The 10,270-nt window shown below is 35.9% G+C and overlaps 2 protein-coding genes across 7 annotated transcripts; both read left to right on the forward strand.

The window, feature by feature from the left end:
* Window positions 1-841: 841 nt before the first annotated feature.
* Window positions 842-3,937, forward strand: LOC122282991. Its single transcript, XM_043095106.1, has 3 exons — window positions 842-1,053; window positions 2,539-3,051; window positions 3,207-3,937. Exons 1-3 carry the CDS (start codon window positions 981-983, stop codon window positions 3,743-3,745), a joined length of 1,125 nt encoding a protein of 374 aa, XP_042951040.1. The 5' UTR covers window positions 842-980; the 3' UTR covers window positions 3,746-3,937.
* Window positions 3,938-5,302: 1,365 nt separating this feature from the next.
* LOC122283000 (putative cytochrome c oxidase subunit 5b-like) lies at window positions 5,303-10,270 on the forward strand. 6 transcript variants are annotated; one of them, XM_043095119.1, is made up of 8 exons: window positions 5,303-5,579; window positions 5,677-5,762; window positions 6,032-6,082; window positions 7,058-7,228; window positions 8,700-8,766; window positions 8,973-9,052; window positions 9,165-9,246; window positions 9,929-10,270. In XM_043095119.1, exons 1-8 carry the CDS (start codon window positions 5,432-5,434, stop codon window positions 9,970-9,972), a joined length of 729 nt encoding a protein of 242 aa, XP_042951053.1. In that variant the 5' UTR covers window positions 5,303-5,431; the 3' UTR covers window positions 9,973-10,270. The 6 variants fall into 6 exon arrangements, with proteins under 6 accessions (XP_042951053.1, XP_042951060.1, XP_042951095.1 ...); XM_043095126.1 differs by having other exon boundaries at window positions 5,307-5,579; window positions 5,680-5,762; XM_043095134.1 differs by lacking the exon at window positions 9,165-9,246 and having other exon boundaries at window positions 5,308-5,579.

Here is a 10,270-nt window from a genome sequence, read left to right on the forward strand (position 1 = left end):
AGTAATGGAACAAACTGGCAGATCGAGTTGCTCAAGTTCAAAACAATGTTCATCACACATATTAGCCCTCAACAAGCATTTGATTTCAGCGCACTCAACCACACGTGCATCCATGTTGATTGTTCCCAAATACCGACACGTACATATGATCTAGCTGCAATTGATTCCTAAGCTAGCTTTTCCAATATTCAATGACTCACCGCTCTTCATAAACAATAGAATGATTGCCGACCAAAAAGGAACGGAAGCAAAAAGAAAATTATAAAATACCCCATTTTGCATGGCTGGTTAACCATACCAAGGAATTGAAGGCAACACTCAAATTAAAAGCTCCCTAGAACGCACATGGGTTACCCATTATAAGATCTCTCAAGGTCCTTGATCACCTTTTTTTTAAATAATTCTTTGTTTGGATTTTGCACATTTTGATTCTGATGTTCTTGTGTTGATCACCGGGAACCCAGCTTGTGTGTTGATCAGAAAACCGGATCTTGGACCTCCCCCCACTCACGTTGTCGGAAGAAGATCCGAACAAAGCATCAAATTATTAAAGCCATGTGCACTGTGCTGTGCATTCTACAAATTCAATGTCATTTTAGTCATTCAGTATCTATCCCTTTGCGTTTACTTATGAGTTAAACTAAGGCCGAAGATATATTTTTGTCGCAATAAGATTGACAAGAGACATAAATGAGAGTAGCACGTATTTTTTAAATGGACATAGCTGCCCTCCAGCCGACAGCTGACCTAAATTTCCATGTGGTCTTGAATTATAATAACTAGTCCTCAACCTTCCCCAGCAAAAAATGAATTAATGATGAATTCCCTCCATCTCTACAAGGATAGTTCCAGTGGCATCAATGTGGTTTCTCTCCCAATTCAGGGGCTTTCGCATGGAATGTGACCCATAAAACCCCGTCCTCATCTCCCTCTTCTGATATCGACACAAATCTCTCTCTCTCTCTCTCTCTCTCTCTACCATGAGGCACAGGCTTAGCGTGCTGTTAGTGTTACTTTGTGCCACCTTGCACACCGTCTCTTCCGTCATTGACGGTAAGCTTGCTTACTCTTTCCTGTTACAGACATGGCTTATGCATATCTATTATCTAAGTACTGGTGGTTTATTATTGAGAGTATGCTTAAGGAACATGTTGTGATCAGTGGTATTTCACATCTGCGAATTCTTTTCTTATAGCATAAATCTTGTTGCTGCGAAAGACATTTTCGTCTCGATCGATCAACTCCCAGCTACATTGAAGCTAGCTTAGTACATAACCTGAAATATATACGTTGCACATTTTCTTCTTGTTAAGTTATAAAAAGGTAGCTTTAGGGGCATATATATTAGGTTCTGATCCACTCGTCAAGATCTTGTTTTCATTCGAAAGTGCCCGAAGATTCTTATGGTTTTTGGTCATTAATCTTCCACGTCTAATCTCTTGGAGTCTTGAATATTAGACGACCCTTAGACAGAAAATTCAGAGGGTCGAAACTTCTTATAAGATGATGCATGCTTAGTCTGATCTGCAGAAAAGAAGTAGATCATAAATTATGTGACCCTCACTGCATTGACAACATTGATTATAATAAAATTGATGTGTCTATATCTTGAAGAAAATTAATACCTGTGACAACAATTTGTAGGAAACCTCAATTATTCATCCTTCATGTATATGTAAGCTAGGCAACCCCTTTACGAAGGACGCAGCATTTGCCATTTACTCCTCCAGTACTCTATTCATCAGCTTTTCTTTGTTTTATGATCTCTGCCATCTTAAATGGAAAAGTTGTTTTTAATTAGTAGTGCTTTTCTGCTCCGAGAGAAATAAATTGATCGCTTCTCATTAAATGGACTATGATAGAATTATAGGAATGCCAGTAGCTATTCATTGGTCTAAAACGAAAGAATGAATAATGAATGTGCCAAATTAATTTTATTTCTCTCATATTAACTAGGATTCCAGTTTCGTGACTCCTTTTCCAAAGACACTCACCCACTGAAAATAATAGATCTCCGAAAACAACTTCAAAATCTCTAGAGATCTTGATGGTATTTATTTTAATGCTATGCTTATGGCCTCAACATTTAGTATTAGAAATGAGTCCCAATAGATTAATTGCATGTAAATTTGCATCCACGTGAAAACCTGATCAGATTGCGCTGGCCGGAAGCCTAATTGGCAACTGGCATCAATTTTTAATATCCAAAATAGTACCGTTGAAATAATTAATTAGTTAACTTATATAGTTTCTCATTATTATCGCGTAGCTCTCATCAATATATTAATTTCATGACCAAATATTATATTTAGCACAGCTAGCACATCATGTGTTGGACTGAGACCCGGCCACTCTGGAAATTGGGCACATTAAAATATTATCCGCCACTCTACTCTGCTTTGGATATTAGATCATTCCTAGGATTGACGGAAATCACTTTTTAACCTACTATTATATAGACTCCCTTACCTGTAATTCTTCCCTTTTTTTCTCCATCGAAAGACTAGCTAACAGGAAAATTAATATTTGATTTTTCAGGTTTATTGCCAAACGGCAACTTCGAATATGGACCAAGGGCATCACATCTGAAAGGCACTTTAGTGACGAGCCCCCGTGGGATTCCCTTTTGGGAAATATCAGGCAATGTGGAGTACATAAAATCAGGGCAGAAACAAGGTGACATGTTGCTAATAGTCCCCGAGGGTGACCATGCTGTGCGGCTCGGCAATGAGGCTTCCATTAAGCAGAGTGTGACAGTGATTAAAGGCTTGTTTTACTCTTTGACATTCAACGCTGCTCGTACGTGCGCGCAGGAGGAAAGCCTCAACGTGTCCGTGAATCCCACCATCGAGAAAAACGACTGGGGAATGCTGCCGATGCAGACCATGTACAGTAGCAATGGCTGGGATTCCTATGCATGGGGTTTCCAAGCGGACAACCCGCAACTGGAGATTGTGATCCACCACCCGGGTGTAGAGGAGGATCCGGCTTGTGGCCCACTTATCGATTCGGTTGCATTAAAGCTTATCTCCCCTCCTAAACGTACCACAGGTAAATGAAACTTGAATTTTTTTACGAATCAAATTATGTAATTATGTCATTATTAAATCTTATATTAATGCAGAACATTAATTATGTGCCCATAATTTCAATCCTCTTTGGGTATATTCCACTTGATCATTAATTTGTTTGTCTGCACATTGCAGCCAACCTACTCAAAAATGGAAATTTTGAAGAGGGCCCATATGTGTTTCCCAAAACATCATCGGGGGTCTTAATCCCACCCAACATAGAGGACGATCATAGCCCTTTACCGGGCTGGATAATTGAGTCCCTCAAGGCTGTCAAGTACATAGATTCCGATCACTTTGCCGTTCCTGAGGGAAAGAGAGCGGTTGAACTCGTGGCTGGAAAAGAAAGCGCCCTTGCACAAGTGGTCTACACAAAGCCTGGAAAAGTTTACGTCCTGACCTTTGCTGTGGGTGATGCTAGCAATTTATGTGAAGGTCCCCTGGAGGTAGAGGCATTTGCGGGCAAGGAAACTGTCAAGGTTTCGTATGAATCTAAGGGCAAAGGAGGGCTGATCAAGCGCGGCACGCTTAGATTCACGGCCGTGTCGACACGCACACGCATCATGTTCTTAAGCTCTTTTTACACCATGAAAAATGACAATTCAGGCTCTTTATGTGGACCAGTACTAGATGATGTGAAGTTGCTTAGTGTTCGGAAGCCACGAAGTGCTTGATCGCATTGCATGCATTTTATGCAAAAGGAATTATTAATTTGTGCTTGAGATGATCCATTTATCTTATTATACACTATAGATTTCCATAGGAGAAAGGAAGAGGCCGGTTGGATGTGGATTTTGGAATGACGTTCCGTTTATGTACTAAATATTATTCTCTATCATCAAGTAAATAAGGTTCTTGGATTAGAAGATTTGGTTTTGGAAAGGTCCATCCACTTTGTTGGTAATATTTTCTCTCCTTCCTTTCCTAATTTGCAAGTTAGCCTCAACATTATTCCAGGCCATAACAATGATCATAAAAAGAAATTGCAACACTCAAGGAAAACAGAGATCATTACTCTATCGTTTTGTTGCTTTAAAAAAATATTATTATATACAGTCGTGGAGTGCACAAGTATTATATAATCATTTTAAAAAATGGCCGAAATGCAATGAGCCCAATTGACTTATTTGTTATTGTAATATCTATTATCTCAGTCTTAGTCTGGTCTACAATTTTTTTTTTCTTAATTAGGAATTCATTTCAGATACCTACAAATTTTATTTTATTATTATGAGAAGGTGACACTGTGCGTATCGGAGAAAAAGTGTACAGCAGAAAAACCGACGGCAAATATGTATTGTTTATGCACAGAAATATTTTGTAATAATTATATATTAATGGTATCTCTATCATTTTTTAATATAAGAATGATCATCTCCCACTTGTAGCACTAAGAAATTATTAACAAATGTTGAACTGAATTGAATTGAGTTGAGATGAATATTACAAATTGAATAAAATATTATTAAAATATTATTTTTTAATATTGTTATTATTTTAAAATTTAAAAATGTTGAATTGTTTATTATATTTTGTGTTGAAATTTAAAAAATTTGTAATGATTATATGAGATTAGTTGAGTTGGGTTTAAAATCCAAACTGGCCAGACAAAAATATTGCAAAAAATAAAAACTTATAAATTAATATAATTAAATATGATTAGTCTAATTTATTTTATAGTAAAAAGAATTTTATAATATGATGTACTAGAGTAAAATGACGTTAATTTGTAATTTTTTTAAGATCAATGGATTAAACATATCTTAAATTTGAGAAGTGCTAGATTTATAAAGGAATTTTGTAAAAATAAAATTATAAATTATAAAATAGATATGATGTATTACAATAAATTAAGTAAATTTAATTTATTTAAAAATAAATTATTTCTCTTCAAATTTTGTTACTCGAATTATTCTATTGTTAAACTGGTGTCTAAATCATATAATTCACATAAGTTAAATCGTAAGATTTGATTGAGATTATAAATAACAAGAAATGATACTCATTATTTAAATTCTCATCATCCATTCATTATTTCATGATGTGATATTAGATTATTTGAAATTATTTATTATATTTTATATTTAAATCTATCATTAAATACTACATCATGAGATGACGAGAGGATAATGAGATAAATGATAAAGAATAAATGTTTTCATAAATAAAATTGTGCTTGGTATTATTCCTCCTCTCTCGCACGTGCGAGTACATATCCACGTGTCAAGGCCGGCGCTTGTGCAGCCCCCTCACACCCCCTTCGCCGTGTTTCCCATTTTAAGAGAGAGAGAGAGCTGTGAGTCGGGGGGCGTGACCTGAGAACTCAAACTCCGAACAGAGCCTAACGCAGTCTCACCAGCATGTGGCGGAGACTTCTTTCTTCCCACCTAAAAAGCCTTGCCACTTCCACTGCCACCGCTCCGGTCCGATCCACTGCGTTACCCGCCCGATCCATCATTTCTCCATGCTTCTCCCACTTCAGTCTCCGCTACTTCAGCGTCGACTCCGGTACTCACTGAACCCTAATCTCTCCCCTCTCAGATCCACTTACATATCTGTAGCCGTGTATAATTTTCTTTGATATGAATTTATTTGGTTTTGGTAGCAGAGGGTGCTGTGAAGAAGAAAGTTGAAGATGTAATGCCGATAGCGACCGGGCACGAGCGTGAGGAGCTTGAAGCTGAGCTTCAGGTGTTAATTACTTTGAATTAATCCAATCATTTGATTATGTAGGCAAAATCAATGTATTTCACGATCTCTTTGGTTGCTAAGAAAATTTGAGGGAAAGAAATAAAAAATTCACATACTGTTAAATGAATTTTTATGTTAGGCTCAAGGAACAGGTTTCTTGATTTTATTTACAAGACGTTTATATTTATTGAATTTTGATATCGCTTAAATGCTTGTTATATTCTTGGCTTTTGAGAAGATTCTGAGTTCGATCGGTTTCGTTTGTGTAGGGAAGGAAAATTCTTGATATTGACCATCCAGTTGGTCCTTTCGGCACAAAGGTTAGTTTTAATTTTTTTTGACAATTTTTGTGATACATGCTTGAGTTGGTTTGTATTACATTCTTTTTATGTTAATATAATTGGTAATTTCATCCCTAGTGTTCCTATAAGCAGTTGTTGTATCTTTTAACTTATTCAGTATTTATATAAACATTACCATCTTATGATCTCCGGTAAATTTTGTTAAATGACAGTCCTTTTAATTTGTTTGTCATGTTAATATATAATTGGTAATTTTACCTATAAAAATATATATATATAATTGGTAATTTCATTACCATCTTACTATATAGAAGCAATTAATCTTTCTAAATGGTGTTACTGATTCGTTACCATCTAGAAGCAACTGGTTATGTTATATAAACATAACCATCTTACCATATAGAAGCAATTCATTCTGTTTGTTATGTTAACATAATTGGTAATTCCTTTTCTCCTTTTTCTCTGTGGTACAGATGTGACAGATCTTTTTTCCCCTGCAAGAACATCTTACATGTACCACTTCACATTATAAATCAATAAATTAGAGCTCTTGTGTTGACATTAGTTGTTAAGGCATAGACTTTAGTATCACTAGATAATCATGGCTGGGTGTTACTCTTGTATATGTTCCGTGTACTTGTTCCATTCCTATTATTCTAATCAATAAAATTCTTGTTTTACCGAGAAAAAAAAAACAGATTTCAGTTATTATTTGAATATATAAGATGGAGACAAACACTTTCATAAATTAATAATTCTTGACTTGATATATAAGATGGAGACAAACACTTTCATAAATTAATAATCTTGCAAGTCAAGAATTATTGCCTTAATTATGTAAGTATATGGCCAACTTTATTGGAGATTTCTTGGTTTGCTTTGCTGCCTCTTTTAAGTATTTTCCTTTTTAGCTTTAATATATCAAGTAATTACATTTTTCCTGACGTAAATAAGTAAATTTCAATCTTAATGATTCTTTCTTTGAAGAAGTAGGTATCTATTATTATCCGAGATGATCGTGGCAATGTGGTGGCTGGATTTGCTCACTCTTATGGCCATTCTACCAACACAGTGGCTGAATGCCGTGCGTTCGTAGAAGGTTTGAGGCTGTGTAAACAGTTAGGACTGAGGAACATTTTTGTTGAATCTGATTCAAGTGTTGTTGTAAGATGGTTTACTTTGGGTTCTTGTAATTATTGGTATTTATGGGATTTTTGGGAAGAAGCGAGGTGTCTTATTGGTTCTCTTAATGTTCTGGTTTGTCATATTTTTAGAGAGGCTAATATGTTTGCTGATTTTCTAGCAAAAGAGGGGCTTCATGGTTGGGTAGTGTAGTTTTTAGGAAGTGGTTTTGATTTGAGAAGATTTCGTGGTCTTGTCCGCATAGATAGATGGGGTATCCCTTATATTCGGCGGTAGTCTTTGTTTTTTGGGTGAGTATTGTTTTATTGGGGGTATAGTTGTAATCTAGGTTATTCCTCCTCCTTAGTGAGGGTATTTATGAATAATCGGAGGTGCCGGCCTCCTTTTTTTTTTTTTTTTTTTAAAGGATATATAATGAAACGCTTTTTCTTGTATGGAAGTTTGATTGACTTGTGATTTCAACTTTTAAGTCCTAAGTTTTACTTATCAAAAAAAAAAAAAAGTCCTAAGTTCTATGGGACTTTCAACAGATATGATCAATCTTTGTGGTGCAACAAAAGAAACCCTTATTTTTATATATTATCCACACTTTTTTCTGATGCAGACTGAGACTACTAATTTAATGCGTCTCTGAGGCTGTTATTATAATGCCTTTCTTGTGAGGCATATTTTCTTTTGCTAGTTGATGTCTTTTCTGCAATTTATTTTTTTATCTTTGGTTTTCAATTCAACCAAAGGCGTGGATAAGCTATGCTGAGCTCCTTCAAAGCGTGGAGTGTTTGAAATGAGATGTAACGTTATCCTCCTGTTGTAGCAACCCATTCCTTTGGAAGATAATTTGGTGTAATAAGGCCCCTTTGAGAGTGTCCTTTTTTGTTTGTATTCCTTAGATAGTTTAAGGAATAAAAATATTATTGTGATGGATTTGTGCTGCATGTATAAGAGGAATGGAGAGTCAATTGATCATCTTTTTCTGCATTTCGAAGCAGTTTCATTGACATGGAATGTTCATGGGTTTTTTGGGTTAGCTTGGGTCATGCCTCATCTCTTGATAGATCTTTCATAGTGTTGGAAAGGAAGGTTCACCTGTTTCCAAAGTGAAGCAATGTGGAAGATGGACCCATCTTGTCGACTGTGGTGTATACTGAGAGAGAAACAACTGAAGTTTTGGGGACAAGGAGAGAGGAGGAACTCAAAGCTTTCTTTTCTGCTACCCTTTACCTTTGATCTGTTGGATTTTGGCTCATTTATGTTTTTCTATTTCTAGTGTCAAGTATTTTTTTTTTTTTTTGCTCTAATTACTTTTTAAGGTTAGGCATATTTCATATATACATCAGGTGTACTTGGGCAACATTGCCTTTGATTATTAATCAATTTTAACATATCAAAAAATATATATTTGGTATTTGCCTAGATCTGTAATGGTTATTTTGTTGCAGGATTTATCTGTTTAATTTATGTTTTTTTTTTCTTTCCGGCTTTTGGCCTGTAGGAAGCTCCTTCAATTATCAAGTCCTATTATGACAAGAGAATAGTTGGATGCCCAGGAGGTGAAGGGGGTGGGTGCCTCTTTACATCTCTCTCTCTCTCTCTCTCTCTCTCTCTCTCTCTCTCTCTCTCTCTCTCTCTCTCTCTCTCTCTCTCTCTCTCCTTTTTTTTCTTTTTTCTTCTTGTGGGTGCATATTCTTCTCCCTTGAATACATGAATACAATATTTCAGTTCATTAAGGTCCATCTTGCATGACTTCCGTGCTTTTAAATTGCAGAGGATGAACATGATGTTGTCTGGTTTTGGCTGGAGAAAGGTAAACCACATGAATGTCCAGTGTGCTCACAGTATTTTGAGGTAAGTGGGTTGTCAGCTTTGGACTGACTGTTCGTTTCTAGGACCTTGTCTGGAGTGAACTGTGGCGATCCGGGATTTTAATTTGAAGTTGTATATCTAAATGTGGATCCAGATGCAAATAGATGATACACACAGACCTGTTAACTCTCATGCACACAGATTCAGGCAACACCAGCTGACCTTTTACTTTAATGGTAATAGCAGATTATCCAACAAGCCAGGCTCCATAGGATCATTATAACACTGGTTGTTGGTCATAGACTATTGTGTAGTTAGCTTCACCATACACTTTCTGAACTGGGCATGGTCAATTTAAATTATATGTTTATATGACCTAGGTTGACCCACATAGGAAACAACTAAACTTATGATTCATATTTGAGCAAGGATTTAAATTAGTTGTTACTTACATATATATAAAACAATTAGCTGTTGATTGCCGAGGTTGAAGGCAGAGGCAAAATACTTTTGTCACGTATAAATAATTTTCTTTGGGAAAAAATAAAGAAAGTGAGAGAAAGTAGAATGCAATGATTGTAACATTAACATTGTCTTATCTGATATATTTTTTTTAGTCTTATCTGATTTATATTCTGTACAGTTCCCACCTTGGACCAATTTTGGATGAGAATCCTCCTTTTTACTTATAACATGTGATATCCCTTTTTTTTTTTTTTTTTTTTTTTGTGTGTGTGGTGGGGGGAATACATTTTGTAAGCTATTTGGAAGAACTCAAGAGTGAAATGCACCGGAAAATGGATTGAATAGACCGATTTGCTTTTCTCAGTTTACTTAATAGTTATTTTGTACTGAACAATGTTCAGTTGGTTTGGACATAGCAGCATTTCTCTAATTATTCCATTTGATGTTTCACAGCTGGAAGTGGTTGGACCTGGAGGACCTCCGGATGGACATGGTGACGATGATCATCATCATTAATTGCAGCCCTTCAATTTTCGTGCTGGAATAAAAATTTGGGGCAGCGACGAGACAATTTCTGGTATACGCAGCCTTCAGAATTCAAAAGCCTCTGAATTTTGTTTGTTTTTTCTTGGTACTCGGTTCTCCTGACTGTTTCTTTTACGACGTTTGAGATTAGAATATTTGCTGTGGTAGTACAGACAGGCTAGTCATCTGTTGGAACTATGGATCTTGGTAGGATATCTGTTGTGAATTGCCAAATAATCGATGGCTACTACTTGATTCAATTTTTTTCAA

The sequence above is a fragment of the Carya illinoinensis genome, chromosome 1 (genome assembly GCF_018687715.1).
Source record: "Carya illinoinensis cultivar Pawnee chromosome 1, C.illinoinensisPawnee_v1, whole genome shotgun sequence".
NCBI classification, from domain to species: Eukaryota; Viridiplantae; Streptophyta; class Magnoliopsida; order Fagales; family Juglandaceae; genus Carya; species Carya illinoinensis.

Coding starts and splice junctions, on each gene's coding strand:
- LOC122283000 (XM_043095119.1), top strand. CDS start 5,432: ATGTGGCGGAGACTTCTTTCTTCCCACCTAAAAAGCCTTGCCACTTCC. Junction 5,763..6,031: donor AGCTTGAAGCTGAGCTTCAG/GTGTTAATTACT, acceptor TCGTTTGTGTAG/GGAAGGAAAATTCTTGATAT. Junction 6,083..7,057: donor TTGGTCCTTTCGGCACAAAG/GTTAGTTTTAAT, acceptor TTGAAGAAGTAG/GTATCTATTATTATCCGAGA.
- LOC122282991 (XM_043095106.1), top strand. CDS start 981: ATGAGGCACAGGCTTAGCGTGCTGTTAGTGTTACTTTGTGCCACCTTG. Junction 1,054..2,538: donor CGTCTCTTCCGTCATTGACG/GTAAGCTTGCTT, acceptor TTGATTTTTCAG/GTTTATTGCCAAACGGCAAC. Junction 3,052..3,206: donor CCCTCCTAAACGTACCACAG/GTAAATGAAACT, acceptor TGCACATTGCAG/CCAACCTACTCAAAAATGGA.